At 39.2% G+C, this 18,446-nt stretch overlaps 3 protein-coding genes across 4 annotated transcripts in view; 1 reads left to right on the top strand and 2 right to left on the bottom strand.

The window, feature by feature from the left end:
* Positions 1-664: 664 nt before the first annotated feature.
* LOC138006266 (exosome complex component CSL4-like) lies at positions 665-4,853 on the bottom strand. Its single transcript, XM_068852494.1, has 5 exons — positions 4,629-4,853; positions 3,093-3,167; positions 2,002-2,254; positions 1,720-1,837; positions 665-836 (listed from the first exon to the last, which is right to left on the bottom strand). Exons 1-4 carry the CDS (start codon positions 4,782-4,784, stop codon positions 1,740-1,742), a joined length of 582 nt encoding a protein of 193 aa, XP_068708595.1. The 5' UTR covers positions 4,785-4,853; the 3' UTR covers positions 665-836; positions 1,720-1,739.
* The window catches only part of LOC138006265 (lysosomal thioesterase PPT2-A-like), a 35,738-nt gene continuing 19,931 nt past the window's right edge, over positions 2,640-18,446 (bottom strand). For both annotated transcript variants that reach the window (XM_068852492.1, XM_068852493.1), the window contains exon 9: positions 2,640-2,744. The gene's annotated coding sequence lies outside the window, so the exon portion shown is untranslated. The remainder of the gene's footprint in view (positions 2,745-18,446) is intronic.
* LOC138006264 (uncharacterized protein C6orf163 homolog) lies at positions 4,908-17,516 on the top strand. Its single transcript, XM_068852490.1, has 4 exons — positions 4,908-5,065; positions 11,059-11,246; positions 12,532-12,804; positions 16,890-17,516. The coding sequence occupies exons 1-4, from the start codon at positions 4,963-4,965 to the stop codon at positions 17,250-17,252; spliced, it is 927 nt and encodes a 308-aa protein (XP_068708591.1). The 5' UTR covers positions 4,908-4,962; the 3' UTR covers positions 17,253-17,516.

The following is an 18,446-nucleotide window of genomic DNA, read 5'->3' as shown; positions in this document are numbered from 1 at the left end:
TGGGTACATGTAATATTCTACCATAAATTTCGCTTTGTGAAGAGAAAATTCTCTCACTAGCAACCGTCAAATGCATGAGAACAATAGTTATTTGAAAAAATCAGCTATCCGCGCTGGAAAATTGGCACCTAAATTAATCCACTTTGCTCCGGTTTGGCCGTTTATTTCCTCTCTCTCAGCTATCAACTTACCTGATTCACAAGGCCATAGAACTTATGAATAACTAAAATAATCATAAACAGTGGGAGGAAAGTTAGGTTTCTTCCAACTGCATAAGAACTTGGGAATGCTGTGGTTATAGACCTTATTCATAAATGGCGGTCACATTTTTAATTCTTTTGTCCACGTGCAAATTAGCCTACCAAGCCTCATTTTAGAGCAAGAATTCTTTTCAATTCACTGTAGGGTATCGAGGCTTGGTAGGCTAATTTGCACTTCGACAAAAGTATTATAAATTGACCGCCATTTATGAATAAAGTCTATTATATAGATTTAAATCGACTTCATGAAGTGCATGAATTTACTATCTTGCAAACGGATTTTTGACACAGACCTTTGGAGATCCCGTTAAAATTGCACCTTGCCTTCCTCTTTAACTTTTCACTCGTCACATGCCCCCCCCCCCCCCATGTTTGAAAGCAGAACTGTTACAGCAAACCAGAAATTTCATTTTCTTTTCACCATTTAAGAAGTTAAACGACACTAAACTTTGAAGGCGACAGAGATTCCAAGCTGTGCAAACCGCCTTTCTTTTGCTAAACTTGACGGACATGCCATTATACAGTTCACATGGGCAGCCCGGGGATCCCAAAGGCACTGTATATTTCAAGACGAAACTGCAAAGACAGAAAAAGACATTACGCGTTGATTAGCCAACATCTGGATCAAAAGCAAGAAAGGTGGCCCTAGTTATGACCTAAGTGACAGAGCCAGATCTGTGACACTCCACTGTGTTCTTTGGCAACCCTAATTTTAGAGCAAACTTTAAAATTGACTTGAAGCTGTCGATAAAATCTGATAAAACTTTGGGGATACTCTAATTATACGACAGTCTATTGTATGGCTGACAAAATTGAAGCACCTCAACAAGTGATAACGGGACCAAGGAAGGAGAAGCGAATAGCCGAACGTTAATTAAAGTTATGGTTAGAAACCTCGTTAACACTTCCCAGTTACTGTCTAACAACCCTTTTTTTACTTGGCCAATTTTTCCAGAAAGTTTTCTCGCTTGGTCCGCGATAAACATTTCCAACTTTCAATAACCAATTTAGCCACTTTACTTTCCAAAACTGATTGTCATATTTAAGCTTCTTTTGCGTTTTAACACGTTGAAGATTGTTTATCTAACACGATTATAGTTTTTGTTTTATAGAGCTCCTGTTACGATCCTTAAAATTGCAGGATGTATGGTACTATCAGAAATAACAACATAGTGTCCCCTTTCAATAGGGTAAAGTAGTTCATTATTGTTCAGTGTACGCTTATAAAGTTCCGAGCGGTAATTCTTCCGAGCGCATTAAAGGCTTATCTTTCGGAGCAGGTACCCAAGTAACGGTGTTGCGTCGCGCGTCCGAGGGATGGGAAGTCCCCATCCGACGAAAAGGACGCCCCTTTCTTTGTCCAAACCAAAGGCAATGATTTGGACTACTACAATGACGACTTTGTTGTGTGACCTGAAGTCTGAACACTGTTTTAATATGAAGTTAAGGGTGCACCCACCAAAATACAGCAAATTCCCTTCAAGAAGCTTCATGGACCTTAGCAACCTTTCTGTATTCCTTAGCTCTTGTTTTGGGGCACTGCATCTCACACCAGTTCACTGGAACCATTGCTGCTCCTTTTTTCAAAAAATATAAATAATATAGTTATTTCTTCACGTAATTATTAATTTTCTCCAGGATCAAGACCGTGGCAACCTTGTTATTAGCCTATAATCAAGCCAATAAACCATTTGATCTAAACAATTCCTTTCAAAAGTTTAAAAACCGTAAGATCTTTTACCAGCTTCACTCTTGGCAAATACAACTCCAAATTCATTTTCAGCTGTTGACAGGAGATATGTCTGTGTATGAAGAGTTAAGACACGAGCTAAAACAATATCACCAGGGCGAAATGACTTGTACATCTCAACTTTGTCCTTTTCTGTAGCTCTGACATCTTCCTTCCTTATTGTTCCTTTGAATGATTCTTTCAGAGATGTCGACTCCACTCCAAGAATTGCCACTTTACAGAATCTGGGATTTGTGCTTATTACCTGGAAACCAGATGTTCAATTGGTTCATAAAGAATTTACAAAAATTCCTGTTGTTTAAAATGCCGCAGGGGTTTCATTAAGTTTCGAAGTAGAGGGGACCTTGTGATAAAGGAAGCGGGCACCCCTATATATACCCTCTAATAGTAAAGTCTGTTGAATATAAGTGCTACACGGCCAAGGTTTGCAAAAACGTAATCCTTCCTTATACTTGTACATATTCATTGCCATGACATTGATATCTTAAATTCCCACAACCTGCTCCCATCTGACCTTGTAGCTCAGTCGGTAGAGCAGCTGTGATCTAACCAAAAGGTTGTGGGTTCAATTCCCACCCTAATCAGAGTTTTTCTCTGTCCTTGTGTGGGCCCATTTCCATTAGTAGGGCTAACACTCACATGGTTCATATGGGTAGAAAACTAGCACTTCGCATTACCCTCTAATAGTTGAGTCTGTTAAAAGCTACACAGCCAACGTTTGTAAAAACGTAACCCTTCCTTGGACCCCTATATATAGTTTGGTTTTTGATCTTGAGACCTCCTTTGAGCAGGTACTGTACTCAGCGTAGTACCTGGGTCCTGCCTTCTAATAAAACTCCTGAAATGGTGATAAGATCAGTAGCCATGCCTTGAAATTGAACTAAATTATCCATCTTTCTCATCATCACCCTGCATGAGCTGACCGGCATCAAGGCGTGGTTTGACATTTTATTGCAAAGAAGAATCTTCTTATCATTTGTTTTTTCACCTTAATTGTTCTACTAGGCAGGGAATTGTGCAACCAGGTATTTTCAAAGTTAATTGTAATCACCAAACAGCAGCTGGCAATATTTTTCACAAACCTTGCAAGTGACAACTGACCCAACTTCAGGTACCACATGCTTTTCTTCTTCTCTTGTGACAGAAATAACAGGTTTCTGTGTTGCAGAAAGAGTTAAAGAAACAGCTTAGCAAGGGGCTCATAAAGGGGTATGCAAAGGGCAATTTTACGTTTTTGTTCCAGAGATATTCAAGTCTTTTAAATATGCAAATTAGCCAAGTGATGACGTCATACACTCAACCAAATTTTGATCAAATATGATGAAAAAGGATATCTCAGCCAATTTGCATCAGAAATGTTTGATTCTTTGCAGTAAGGTTCTATTAAATGTGCTCCACAATCTGAGCTTAACAGTTTCGTTACCATGGCAACATACTGGGTTCCAGACCTTTCCAATATTAAAGGCATTTGTGGCCACCTTTGGCATTCTATTTTCATATTTGCAAATGGTGCCTCATATACATGATCCAACATGCATATAAATATGTTGGCTTGAGTTTGTGGCCTTGTTTAACATTTTTCAAGCTGAAAATCACTTACATATTAAAATAAAGTGGGTGGGAACTGGAAAAGAGTGAGTTGCCATGGGAACACATTGTTTTATAGTCGTAGGTGTGTTTTCTGTAGAACTATTAGCTTACCAAGTTTCAATGGTCTGCACTGCAAATTGGCGAAGATAGCTCCATTTATATACTTGATGTAATATGGGGTTGAATGCATGACATCATCAGTCATCTCATTTGCATATTTTGCACAGTTTTCAAACTTACATATCTCCGGAACTAATGCAGGTATTTGCAAACGGTAAACAGCATTTTCATTCTTTCATAGAATTCTTTGTGATACGCCTAAAATATCAACAGGTAAAAATTTGATCATAGTGGCACTTTAAAGGGTACATTGGCCATACTGCACTGGATAACTACAAAATAATTAACAATCAAAGGGTTTTAGCTAATTACAATTCCCTCCCTCAACTGGAAAAGGGAGGATAATGTTACTAGTCCATAAAAATGCGACCATTTGAACTGCCAACATTCGCGTTGCATTGATTGGTAAATTCGAATAGACTGAATTCCTTTGTTCTGGTTTCTTGCACCAATCACGTTGAGAAAGCTTTATTATGGTTCAAATTTGGCGAAAGTATGGGTACATCCGTGATCGATCAGATGCTGGTGTTTTTAATTAAGGTGAGAACTTCACTGGTTTGGCATCAGTACCAGCTTGAACAAGACAAGGTCATCAGCCGGCGGCTTGGTGTTGCCTACCTTGTCAATTTTCTTGCCTCTCTAATTGGCGGTCGAGAAAAGATCTCGCAAAATTATGCCTAAAACAGCTAAGAATGACCAAAAAACATAACAGGACTCAGAACATGTCAAAATCCCCACCTCTGGCGTAACATTGAACATTTGTCCCCACCAGGGGCTTAACATTGATAGGTGCATTAATTTCCAGGCTTCAGATCCTCACACCGCTAGGACACCATGACGGCGATGAAAGCACACAAAGAATTCTTATCAATCATGAAATTTCTGTGAATGGTGTAACGATTTCTCACCTCTCCATTTTGCTGTTCTTGTAACTGCTTGTAGCCGGCGAGACTTGCAAACACATACCCATGGCGAATATAAGTTCCATTACCTGGGGTAAATTGCTCTAAACTCCCTAATCTTTCTCCCGGGATGGCAACGGGGTTTTCGTCTATGGAAACCATATGAATCCACTCAGACCTTACGTAAGGGACGGCAAATTCCAGCAATATTTCTGCTTGTTAAAATGTGAAGCTCGGCATGAAGTAAGAAGTGTCCGCTGCTCGTGTTAAATGCGGTCTTGTTTTTTCCAGGCCCTTCTCTTCCAGTCAACAACGTTACCACGACAACTAATATTTCAAGATGGCAGCGTACATTGCAACTCATGATCGTTCTGCTTTGGCAAAACCACATGGAGACACCAAAGCATCTGCTATACAAAATTCAACTCATAAAGACATTCTAAGTAAGTAGTATTTTCAAATATCTCAAAGAGACCTTTGCACGGTTTCTGACGCCATCTGGGGGGCAAACGCGGTTTAAATTACTATGAATGTATGGGATTTTGGCTGAATTCAAACCTCTATAACTCCGCTGCAGAAAGGCAGATTTCAGAAATTTTAAAATATTTTAGTCATTTTTATTTAAATCATTCACTCAACGGAAATTTAGATCATTGCACAAGGCACAAAGTCTGAAAATTGGATATTAATGAAATTTGCATAATTTTGTTTTCAAGGGTTTATATGAAATTCACAAATTTCGTTTATGGTTGTTATATCTTGATTCTGATTGTCATACTTCACGAAAATAATCTCAATAGAATTGCTTTTTGAGAGGTATTCTCGCTATCCACTATTATTACTCAGTAATGGTTCAAAGTTGGCAAAATTCCCATACATTCACTGTAATTTAAGCCGTGTTTGCTCCCCCAAATAATATGGCGTCAGAAACAGTGAAAAGGTCTATTTGACGAGTCTTTTAAAAACACACAAAATTTGCATGGCAGTTTGATTACAATGCTTGCCTTCAAGTGTCTTTTTGGCAGCTTCTGCGAGTACCAGAGAAGAAATTACGTCCAAAACAAAAGACAGAAAACAAAACAACTCCAAATAATGACTAATCCCAAGTGACCAAAAACACAATGCTTTTCGCTACCTGCAGAAAGACCTTTTTTTCATAGAAGACAAGCTTTCTAATCACTACCTCGTTCCCAGGGTCTGTCTTCTCTGCCTCCATTGTCGAACTGAAACTGAAAAACTGAAAAACTTTATTTAAACATGTGACATTGATGAGCCTAAAAAGGGACTCGTTACAAAAATGTACGTGTATCTACAATAGTATCTAAATTAAGAAAATACTAAACTAAGAATCTATAATAAAATTACCTATCCATACTATAAATTTAAAATAGCATCTAATTAGAGCAGGAATTACAACGACACTCGTCCTGGCTCAACTTAAGTTTCTTTAGTTTGGCCACAAAATTCTTAAGGTTTGGGGCCTCCATAACTTGCAAAGGTATACTGTTTCAGAGGCGGCACGCAATGTACGAAAAAGATCTGTGTTTAAAACTAGTATTGGGGTCGGCTGATCGATTCTGCTACCATTGCCGCGAAGATTGTAAGCACAGTTTTTGATTCTAAACATATTACTTATATAATTGGGATAGCCTTTGTACACAAATGTCAGAGCTTGGACCAGGCGCCTATGCTTAATGGAATCTAAATTATACTGCAACAAGATCTGCTGGTAACTAATAGACTTAGGTAGATTGAAGAGAGTTCTAAGTAGGTAATAATTGGCATTTTCTAACTTATCAGATAAAGTTTGATTAATTCCTATTAGAAGAGGACTATAATAGTCAAAATGAGGTAGAATGTACGACTTATATAGTGTAACCGCAGTGTCACTATCAATAAAATTCCTGATTCTGTGCAAGGTGGCTATCTTTGCATGAATTTTACTAAGAACCAATTTAATATGTGAAGAAAAAGTGAGCTTATTGTCAATCGTCACTCCCAGCAACTTAAGTTCATCGATAGTCAGAATATTATTTGACTTTAAGGTGAGCTCATAATTATAGTTGGATTTGCCAACAATCATAACCTGCGTCTTAGTGGCATTGATGGTGAGGTAGTTATCTTCAAGCCAATGTGATAATCTTGCCAGGTCACAAATGATGTAGAATTCCAAGGTCGCAGGTGAGTTACTAGCAGCATAACGGTTGTGTCATCTGCGTTAATATATATATTAAACAAAAGGGGTCCCAGAAGAGATCCTTGCGGGACACCACATTGGACTACACACCAGTTGGAATAAGCATTCTCTATTTTGACTCGTTGCTTACGATTGATAAGGTAAGACCGCGCGGATCAATTGAATGGAGTGGTCCAGATGCCACTAACTTTCTTATCAGTAGGCAGTGGCATATAGTGTCAAACGCCTTACTCAGATCTATAGACACCGCTGAGACTGTTTGTCTCTCATCTAATGCTTCTCTCCAGTCCTCTGTGATCTTCAGTAGTGCCGTGCAACAAGAATGCCCCATTAAGAAGCCAGACAGACTGTCGGAGAGTAGACGGCGTGAAACAAAATCTTAGATACACAGGGTAGAAGCGATAATTAACTTTAGTAGATTCACATCCCTTTTTAAAAACTGGACTGATGTTGTTGCTAGATTTCCACTCACTAACCCAACAAGATTGTTCGAGACAATAATTTAACTAGCGAGTCAAGAGGGTCGCCAAAGCAGAAGCAGACGCTTTCAGGAGCCTCAGAGGAATACCATCCACGCCAGTTGCCTTGGATCCATTTAGATCTAATAGCAGGTCCAACACATATTTAGCAGTGACAGGCTGGAAATTAAAGGAGAACTCTTGATCTTGATCATCAGCCATTTCATTGATTAGACTACACTGGAATGTTTGTTGAACTCAGATTCAGTGAGAGCCAAAGAATGGCTTAGTCCTGACTCGGCGAAATAGTTGTTAAATATCTCAGCCACTTCTTGGGGTTTATTATAAACTTGACCATTTTCAATGAGAGTTATTTTGCCCAAGTACAACCCACGCGTGTTTGGTAAGAGAGGCTTCAGTTTTCTCCAGAATTCCCTTGGGCTAGATTTATTAGACTTTGCGCTAACAAAGTAGCCGTGTAGAGCTTTAAGCTTCAGCAGGAGGCAGATAGGAGAGACCCTGGGAATGAGGTTGTTCTAATCATAGATACTAAAACGGAATGACCAAGGAGGAATAACCTGCATTGATATAAAGCAGCCTATTGTGAGGATTTACCATCACCTTGCCACCAGGAAGACTCGCCACCAGTAAACTCGCTGCCACTAAATCTGATTGAACCATAATTGAAAATAAAAAGATTCACTCAGCTCAGTCTCAAAAAGTGGTCGCATTTTTAATCCTGACTATACTACTTAGAAACAGTACAGCTTCCTGAGGGACCTGAGCCTTGGGGGAACCTCCTTCCAAGGGCTTTTCACCACCAAAAGTAGGATGCCTGTGCTACTCTCGGCAGTGAAAAGCCCCGGGAATGAGGTTGGTCTGTGGGGCAGTTTAAATTTTCAATTAGAGATTGGTGGTTGTTTTTGTATGGACTGTGGACTGACCGTGTGAATTTCAAATTAAAGATTGGTGATTTTTTGTATTATTATATATAATGGCAGTTCAACAAAAAGTCAATGAGCTTTTGAAGTTTTTGGTGCAAATGCTCCAGGAAGATTTGGAAAGAGGTGCAGAGCCGCTGTTTCAAACCATTGTCCAAATATTTTGAATGAACCTATTGATATGGAAACAAAGTTCAGGCTTTTGAGCCCTCTTCTTCCATGGGAGTAATTAATGGCCAGCACGGCCTATGAGAGCCAGAAAAACCACGCAGGGGGTTGGAAAGGTTTAACCTCTTTTATTCAATGCATTATGGGGCGCAAAACGTCCTTGAGGAGCCGTTATGAGGCTTTGATTGCGGAATTTTTTTCTGAAGGGGAGGTTGGAGGTAAAATAGTTACTAAATGGCAGTTTTTCTTAAATGTGGGAAAAAAATTAGCTAATAAGATTATGGAAAAAATAAAAAGCAAAGTGCACCATTATAAGTTTTTACTAAATTACTCTCAGGTGTATGAACTCCTGATGAAAGGATGGCCTATTATAAATATCAGTGAAGCCCCTGGTTTCAAAACTTGGGACTAGTGTTAACAGTAAGTGCATGTCACAGTTTGCTTTTGCATAGTCATATGGCAGAGGGAACAATTTATACATGTAGCTACTATTAAGCAGCTCAAGCAACTCAACAAGGATTGAAATTTACTGATCATCGACGACTTCCATAATGGTTTTATAGACTTTGATTCTTCTGTCATTTTCGAATCAAGTTAATTTCACAAACAGGAAAGATTGCACACATTTTCCTATTTCTTATTTATTTAAAATTTCATTTCTGGTCAATGACTGGCCGTTTGGCTACTTACTGGTACTTTAACTTTAATTATAGATACATGGGGTATGTGAAGAAGACAAACTTGGTAAAGTATAACTTAAGAAATTTAGCAACTGCATGGTGGCAAGATAACTCGTCTGGGTGGCGGGTTCGCTGTTGGTGAGTCTTCCTGGTGGCGAGATAACTGAATACCATCGTGAGCTACAATATGTGTGCAGTGCATTAAATGAGCCTAGATTTGAGACCCAATGACCTAAACTTGTTAAAAAATTATACCCTACACTGACCAACAATAATTATAAATCTAAACAGAGTTTACTAAGAACATAACACATCTATGTGTAAGTGTTGTGGTTCAAATTATTTTCTTGGTTTAAAATTTCTCAAACCAGTTCATTTTTCAGTTTTATTTTTTTGTCTTAGTAATACCAGAAACCCATAAGGGTTGAAACGTGTAACGCGCATTCACAGCTTCCGAATATTCAGTGCTAAGTACCATATTTGGAAACCCCTCGCTCCAGTTAACTTCGCGCAAGAACATTGGTGGTATTGCATCACGGTGTTCTTGTGAACTGATTGGTTGAATGTTTCTCTCTTGTTGTTCCAAATATGGTACTTAGCAAATTGAATATTCAGAAGCTTGTTTCCCAGCACACAAGGGGCGGTTACACGTTTCAACCCTTATGGGTTTCTGGTAATGCTTATCATAATGTGAAACAAAGGAAAATAAAAATTTAACTCAGGTTTAAAAAATTTTGAACCACAACATAAACATAGTGACCTAGTGTAGACAGTTTCCTGCTGTTTCATGGGAAGAGGGGGTGGTTTTAAAGATCGGGATGGAGAGGAGGATGTGATAATCGAGGAAAACCTTACTTGAATCTTCAAAATTTAGATTACAGAGGTTGGGCATATCAGCTTTTTGCTGTTCATTAGTTGTAATTAGTTGCTTGTTTTAGAAACTACTGCCCTCTAATCATTTTTCAATTAGTGTATCTTTCTTTTTTTGTCTTGAAAACATCTTAAAGTGCCCCTGTGATAAAAAGAAATCACTTCCTTCTTCAGATTTTGAAAGTGTGTTTGCTTAATAACTGACTGGCAAAATTTTGAGCCTTGATTTTTATCCAAAGGCTGTTTACTTTGAGTGTTTTGGATTTAATGGTCCACCATTATTCAGATTCAAAACTGACCAATCGGCCCTCAGAGGCTGGATCCAGGGAAAAGTGATGTGGAAGGCTCACTAGCTTAAAATTTCAGCGCATGAATGCAGCTAATTATAAATGCAAAATGCAAGTTTACGAGACTGAAAGCCCAAAACTCCCGTGTTGCATATTAACTCTGCGGCATACACATGCATTGTAAATGACATCATTTTCTCCTCGATCCAGTTCTCTCAAGAACTTAAAGTTAGTAATGGCAGACCATTAAATAGGAAAATTACAGTTAAAATTGATTTTTTGGTCACAGGGGCACTTAAATGGCCAGCTTTTCAGAAGAAGTTGATTGTAGTTTCATAAACCAAGCTAATTTTAGATAAGAAGAATTTTTGAGAGTTTTGAATGTGCCCCTGTCCCCAGTTGTTCAAAAGGTGGATAACGCTATCCACTGGATAATTCACTATCCATTGGATAGTTCAATAATTGTTGGTTTCACAGTGACTTATCTAATGGATAGTGATTCATCCGGCGGATAGTGCTATCCATTGTTTGAACAAGTGGGCCATTAGGCCATTAAACTATAGTAAACTGTAATACTTAAGGTTGGTTGTCAATAATTATTATTGTTTTATTTGTTCATTTCCAAAGAGAACGAGAAATAATAAAATAATACTGTTACTGATAGGTCACATTTTTGCAATATTGAATTTAAAAAGTACTTCTTTAATATGATTTTGAAAGAAACCTGGGAAACTTAACAGGCATGGCAATTTAGGCATGAACAGTTTCTTAATGTATCTATCTCAGGCTTTTGAGGCAATGATAAAATAATAATAATAATTTGTTTTAATTTCAGCCATTGGAAACAAACTTTACCAGAAGCTGATTGATGACAATGATAAAGAACAGCGGGAAAACTTGACAGAAGTTGAAAAAAGAATATGGTGCTTAGCAAGTGAGGATAAGGCACAAGCTTTGAAGGAAGCAAAAGATGCTGGAGAAGTTGAACTGGAGAAAGCAATGGTAGCTGCTAAAAAAGCTCAGGTGATTATATTATGAAATGTTTTGTGTCCTGGCTTATTTGTTGACCAAATAAAGGTTCCTTCTGACTGACACATTACAAAAATGTAAAAAAACTTAATCTTGTAATGATGATGGGAGAGTAGGGTTGGTGCAGTGGTGAGAGCACTCGTCTCCCACCGATGTGACCCTGGTTTGATTCCCAGACTGTTGGTTTGTTGATTCTCTTCTCCTCTCTGAATTTTTTTTCTTGGTGCTCTGGTCATTCCATCTCCTCAAAAACCAACTGAATGTTTCATTTAATTTGATTTCTATGTACAATGTTCCCAATATTAGTGCTACTGCGCTAGAAGACTTCATGCTTAAATAGAGTTCATCATCATCATCATTTTAGAGAAGCAACTTCTCCTTTTATGAACCCATTGACCCCTGGGAGTGAGACTTATCAGATTTTACTCTGTCTAACGGAAGACGATCTTACTCGTCAACTGGGGGTATCCTACGGCATTTAAGTGTCTATGGGTTAACTTGTAGACTTTGAAGTTCAAAATCGTATTCTGATTAGCCGTTCTGCTTTTCACCACCGTCAGTCATGTGGCATTTAGAGGACTGTTTCAGACAGAAACTGACAATGTGGATTCAAATCAGCCCATCACAATGCTGAATGAGTCTTGTTTGACTGCAGTACATACCTGTACATACATACATACATACATACACTTTATTTAATACTCAAATTTGTTGTCCGTAGTATAGGCAAAGACAGAATGTATTGTGGATAAGTCGATTTAAATAAGCTGTTGTAAATTACCATAATCATTTTATGAATTCTTCCATTGTATAAAGATAACAGGTTTGCTTTATGTAATAATTCATCATGGCTGGACATTTTATCATTGAAAAGGAATCTAAAGGATTTTAATTTATTTGATTGACAGTGATTGACAGCATGTAAAATGAAACTTTTAATTGGAATTTGAACTTCAGAGCCAGCATAATTTATGAAGGGTGCAGTAATATGGATTTGAGGTATATTGAGTGTAGGCTATCAATGTACCAGTAGTTGATTATGTTCAGATGATCTTTCCACTGACAGGCTGGATTTTTTTCTTAAATTTTGTCAGTCTTTATATTCATTCCATTATTTGTGCCCCATCATACTTACAAGACATAAATTTAGGAGATAAATCCTGCAGCATCTGGTGATTATTAAAACATTTCAGTAGGTTCTTTAGAGGCTGCTTGCAAAATTGATACCGATGAGTTCCACCCTTCTCTAATTAGCTGTGTTATACCCTGATTTCTTTAGGAGAAGGCAGTTAAAGCAGAATCTAAACGAGTGGAGGCGCTGATGAAAAAGCTTGCTGCTCAACAAGTTCAACAGGAAAAAGATGAAGGTAAAAAAAGACTAGAAGAAGCACTGGTAAAGGCAAGGGAAGAATTTATGCTGGAAAAGGCAGAAGCTGTCCAGCAGACAAGAGAGGAAGAGCGTATGATTGCAGCTGATGAGGCCAAAAAAGTTTCTGAGGCTGAGAAGGATAAAAGGAAACAGCTGATTCTTGCTGCAGAGAAGGAGAAACAGGTAACAGAATAGTGTTTTGCTTAATTTGATGGTAAAGGTTTCTCAATGTACATGTACTTAAAAATCTTAAGATTATTATTATCGTTATTTTTGTTGTTCTTATTGATAAATCTTAGAAGACTGGTACTAGTTTTTGGGCTCTTGTTTGCTCTTTCATCTCCTTTTATGTACCACTCGCATTCGTAATCTATTGATAGAGATTAAATAGCCTGTTTACATGCATAACCCACCCTGCTGCATAAATCGTTATTGTTGCTTTTGTAATTGGGTAGATCCACTCAGTAGTTGTTTTGAATTCGTATCAGAAGGTTCCTCAAGTTTAACCTAATTTTAAGACAATAGTTTGCTCTTGAGTTCTGCGTAATTGCGTGCTGACTGGTTACAAGCAAACGAGAAAGATATTTAAGATGTTCATTCTTGAGCTACTTTCTAAATTGAGGTAATTAAACAATAATCGGTTTGTCTAGCAAGCAAATGTAGTACTCTCGCCATATGTCACGGTGCGTCACATCACATGCCGTGCAATCAAGCGTTGGAGAATCTTCTTAACTCAAGTCTGTTTTCTCACAAAGGAGCCGGAAAGTGACTAAATTATCTTATCACAACAAGGAAAATCATTTGGTTTGATTAAAGAATTTTGTTAGAGACAGCCCCAAGCCAAAATCAACGGAGCAAAACGTTCCAATGCACGCAAAGTTGACCATTTGTGAGTTTGTAGCACTGATATACACTGTTTAAGCTTAAGCACTTGTTCAAAAATGGTTAGATGTTATAAAAGGTTTGTTTTTCTTCATTTTTCTTAAGTGTGATGTAAGCCACCCCTCATGTAATTTTCATGAAATTTTGACGAAACAAGTCGTGGGTGACGCGCTGTCCCTAATGGCATGTATTATTAAAAGAGTCGCGAACGGACGCTTTCATTTGGGTAAATTGACGAACATTGCGCAGCCACACATAACTTTCGAATAAATTATCGCAACATGTCATGGGTAGCTGCATTGTTGGGGAATTACTGTACGGGTCCGCAATTTATCCCAGAACCGCAAACGATCCCCAATTTTGGACCGGAAATGATCCCGAAACGCTGCTATAAATCAAATTTGCCTCCTTTAATTATGGGATACAATGATCAAAAAGTAACTGGGACGCAATTGTAAACTGATTGTGACCAGGGGCCCGTTTCTCGAACCCTGCGTGTGTTGCCAGAGTTGTTCGAGAAACGGGCCCCTGGTCACAATCAGTTTACAATTGCGTCCAAGTTACTTTTTGATCATTGTTGTACTGCCGCTAATTAAATGTGGCAAATTTATAACAGCGTGATAAGAAACAAAATTCAGTCTTTCTGAAAAACTATAATGAGGCAGAAACCTGTTGTGAGCCATGATTTAAAGTGATTTTAATAAAAATAAGCGCTCTTGACGTTAATATTCCATCCTCCATTCCATTCCTTACTTTTTTCCCGGGATCATTTGCGGTCCTGGTATCATTTGGGGTTCTGGGATCATTTGCGGACCCGTACAATACTCTCGACATTTCCGAATTCGAGTTTTCTACACAAATTTTTCACTCGGTGTACTTATCATTAATAATACCGTGACACCATTTCAGTTCCTTCATCCGCTCAGATTTTAACACTTCCTGTTTCTTACTATTCATTTGGTCACTAAGTAATCCTATAACGGCAATTTTACAAATGAAGAACATCTAAATAAGGCATTGACATAAAACCGTGCAACATTAGTGGTTATTCACGTTACTCAAGACTAAAAAACTTCATCCCTTGCAGCATATTACATTTAAAAGACAATCGTCACATTGCAGCATGTTATATTCTTAAAAACGGTGGCCACCTTGCGGTAAAAATTGACCTTGCGTACACCATCGGTGTCCGCCAAGATCAAATCGTCTACTGACAACGCCCTTTTCATATTCGGTACTGATTTGTTCTCTCACCGCCTCAACATCAACTGCTCCGTTTGTAAACAGCCACTCCTCTACCTGGGCCCTGGACACATTGAATTCTGCGTACAACTATACTTAACAGCGGGGGAAGCTGTAGTGTGAACCATTACTAGTAGGAAACTAATCTTTTGACCACCTCTTCAATTTTCAGGTCTGTGCGATATCTCGTTTCTGAGTTATTTGTCGAACTTTATTACAGAGATTTTTAAAGGAGACACCATGTGGAGATGCAACCTCGTTCCCAGGGTCTCTCATCTTAACGCCTGGGGCGAGCGAAGAGACCCTGGTAGGGTCTGGTCACGTGTCTCCTAGAATCTGGGAGATGACAATTTATCCAATGAAGGGAGGGTCGGCTTAGTAAGAATTTTGTCTATACCGAGACTCGCTTTGAATTCGACAAAGCTCAACGCGACAAATTCCTTGTTTAGAGAGGACCCCTCCCTAGTGTTTTCACTTGTCACGGAAGCACGTGACCAGACCCTCCAAGGGTCTCTCTTCGCTCGAGAGACCCTGGGAACGAGGTTGGTGGAGATGTGGTCCGGGCTTCAATTTGGGAATCAATATTTGCTTTTTAGTAAAGGAAACTAATAATTGGAAACGATCCTTAGACCATTTTACAGTTGTAGCTAAGTTACCTGGCCTAAGAATGGAAGCGAGGCTGCCTGTGACCCTGTTTGATACATTTCTAATTTTAATGCAGACTAATTAGAATTACAACAACACAATTTACATGATAAAAGCAGTAACAATAGATTTTTCTCATTTGCATTGGATTCGGCACATGTAAAATGCGACGTTTAAAACGGGCCTCATGGTTAGTGCGCTCAACTCCGGATCGAGTGGCCGGGGTTCGGGTCCTGGCTGGGGACATTGTGTTGTGTTCTTTACTCCCACGGTGCCTCTTTCCACTCCACCCAGGTGTATAAATGGGTACCGGCGAATTCAAGGCTGAGGGTAACCCTGTGATGGACTAGTATCCCATCCAGGGGGGAGTAAAAATACTCCTTGTCGCTTCATGCAAAGGAACCGGGGATAAGGTCCGGCGTGTTGGGCCACTTGGCTCGGAAAGCGCTTACCTTAGTTAAATAAGGTTGAGAAGTCATGTCAAAAACTCGTGCTTCGTGTTTCATCAGGGGTTCCAAACACCTCGAAACAATAAAAACACTCCGCCACGGCGTCGTGCTTTCATCTGTTTCTCGGTGTTTGGAACCCCTGATGAAACACGAAGCACGAGTTTTTGACATATTACTTCTTCAAATGAAAAGAAAATCATGACGCCTTTGTATCTCAGACGCCTCTCAGATGAAAATTCTTAATCAACCCCCGAGCATAGTAATGCGTAAATAAACCCGCAATAGCAAAGCTGCTTTCGAAATTCAGTTGGGTTAACCCCAACCCTCTCTAAAAGGTCCCGTCTGGTAATTTCAGCGGATAAAATGAAAGGCAGAAGCGATCTTCGCACTTATAGACACCTGAAAAATCCAGGCGGCTTCAACGGGATTCGAACAGATGACCTCTGCAGTGCTGGTGTCTTTTAGAGGCTACGGTACTTATTGACTGAGTGGGAGGGCCTCACGGGAAAATATTTGGCCCGAGGTCATGGCGTACGGACCGAGCGCAGCGAAGTCCGTGCCCCAAGACCGAGGGCCAAATATTTTCCTGTCCGGCCCGACCTAAACTCAGTCAATAAGAAATCTATCGTATGGGCTCTTTACACTATTCATGAGCACTCAGAATATACAGTTTGGACAAAATAAGTGACAAAAAGTTGCACAGGAAATTTATGTAATATGTTGCTTGCATTGCTTTTCTGACTGTAAATAACTTGGATGTGTAAAAGCGACGAAGTCCTCTAAAATCGCATCCCACGGAGCAGTACATGTTCCTATTAGGGCCGTACGGCTTTTTCCGCCCCTACTCGCGCTAATGCGTACGGCCCTCATACAGGGATTATCCCAATAGTTTTACAATGAAAGTGCGCTCGGGGCCGTACGGGCCATGTGATGACATTGCTTAAATTCTATTGATAGGTGCAAGGATCGCCTCTCCCTTTCTTCTTCAACAAGCACTTCAAATGTATACATTATTTCATTCATCGTCTGATAAAATGTCTTTTCTTTCAGCAAGCTTTGAATAACCTCAAGGAAATATTAAAACAAGAACAAAAACAAGTCGTGTCAGAAACGGAAAAAAATTGCAAAAAAGAAGAAGAGATGAAAGTAAAGCAGTTAAAGGAAGCGCATGAGAACGAAGTCAAAGAACTGGAAAAGCGCATTGATCACCAGATCAAATTGACGGAAGCTGCTAATGAGGAAACTGAGAGAACTCTAGGATTGAAAAGAAAAGTTGAGGAAAAGTTAAAAAACACATTAACGGCCTTTCAGAACTTCATAGACACAACGAAGGGTTTTAATAAAGGGCAGGCTGACTTCATACTGCAGGACCCTTTAAAAGACGAATTAGAAAAAGGTGGAGAAATGTGCTAAAACTCGATAGTTAACTAGAAATTGTAGCTTCCACTGACATTATTTCGTCCCAGTTATATTTTTTATTAGCAGTCAAATTAATCGTACTCAAAGCAGCTCAAAGATACAAGCTCTTAGTGTTTTACGTAAGGATACATTTGCTCAACTGACGGTGGGTGGGTGACTGCAGTTGCAGTACCAGTCTGACTTTCAGTGTTTAACGGAAAGGGGGATGAATGTTGACGTTACAGAGGTATTTTGGAATAAAACTTGATTTGCACTCGCCTTATGTCTCGAAAATATTCGTGATTTCTTACCTGGAGTGCATGCTTACCATTCAGCTAAAAATCACGCAAATTTCGGTTAAAATGCCGAATGAAACAGTTATTTTCTGGAAAAGTCCATTTGGAAAATGTAGAGTACCTTCAGAGGTACTCCTGATTTTCCGATCGGAAAGGAATTTCGGAAATTCCTGTACCATTTTACCAGGCTCTATTTCGTGCATGCGAAATCGAGTGGTAAGCGAAGGTAAGCCTATTTTTTTGTCCGGTTGGTGGGTATACTTGGAAAATCGCTTACCATTTTACAACGATCACCCCAACCGGAATTTTCCAACAAATAGTAAGCATCCCAGCAGGACCAATGTTCCATCCTAAGGTTCCAGCCACCGGCAATGAATTGCTGGTTCCCATTCATACAAGGGCAATGCGAGAGCGTGAGGTGCAGCGTTGCCCATTGTTTGGAGGGGTGGATTTACATGCAGATACTGCAGGTTGACAACCAAACTGATATGTCTCCACGCCTTGTCGTAAATAGCCAATAGACTGTTTCCTTCCAGTTCCACAAGGCTGATAGCTCTAATTACTACCGTGTATTTACAAAGGTTCGAAATCAGTTTTACTTTTTGGAAAGGTGTGTGGGTGTCTTGCCAATAACTCAACACAACGACATAATCAGACCCCGAACCCGGGCCCGAAGACCCGCAGTTTCGAAGTCTTGACAAATGTTTCATACCATATACGATTTAAAATTTAGGAAACTGTTTCAATACACACCTTGAAACCAATGCTAAACAATAATATTGGCTTTTATGATCATACAGATTTCGCTATGTTTAGGATGTTGTTGCTAGCTTTGTTGTCAATGTAGATACTATATACAATTTTGAAATTTGTATAACTGTTGCCTCTGAAAATGCGTGCTTACACCTACGAA

This window comes from Montipora foliosa, chromosome 6, assembly GCF_036669935.1.
Source record: "Montipora foliosa isolate CH-2021 chromosome 6, ASM3666993v2, whole genome shotgun sequence".
Lineage (NCBI taxonomy): Eukaryota > Metazoa > Cnidaria > Anthozoa > Scleractinia > Acroporidae > Montipora > Montipora foliosa.
This window is presented reverse-complemented; position numbering and strand designations above follow the sequence as displayed.

What these genes read in the sequence shown, in the direction of transcription:
- LOC138006266 (XM_068852494.1), bottom strand. Translation starts at nt 4,784, where the DNA reads ATGGTTTCCATAGACGAAAACCCCGTTGCCATCCCGGGAGAAAGATTA. An exon ending in AAGAACAGCAAAATGGAGAG is followed by an intron (nt 3,168 to 4,628) that starts GTGAGAAATCGT and finishes TCTGCAACACAG; the next exon opens with AAACCTGTTATTTCTGTCAC. An exon ending in GGTCAGTTGTCACTTGCAAG is followed by an intron (nt 2,255 to 3,092) that starts GTTTGTGAAAAA and finishes TCTGGTTTCCAG; the next exon opens with GTAATAAGCACAAATCCCAG.
- LOC138006264 (XM_068852490.1), top strand. Translation starts at nt 4,963, where the DNA reads ATGGCAGCGTACATTGCAACTCATGATCGTTCTGCTTTGGCAAAACCA. An exon ending in AACTCATAAAGACATTCTAA is followed by an intron (nt 5,066 to 11,058) that starts GTAAGTAGTATT and finishes TTTTAATTTCAG; the next exon opens with CCATTGGAAACAAACTTTAC. An exon ending in CTGCAGAGAAGGAGAAACAG is followed by an intron (nt 12,805 to 16,889) that starts GTAACAGAATAG and finishes CTTTTCTTTCAG; the next exon opens with CAAGCTTTGAATAACCTCAA.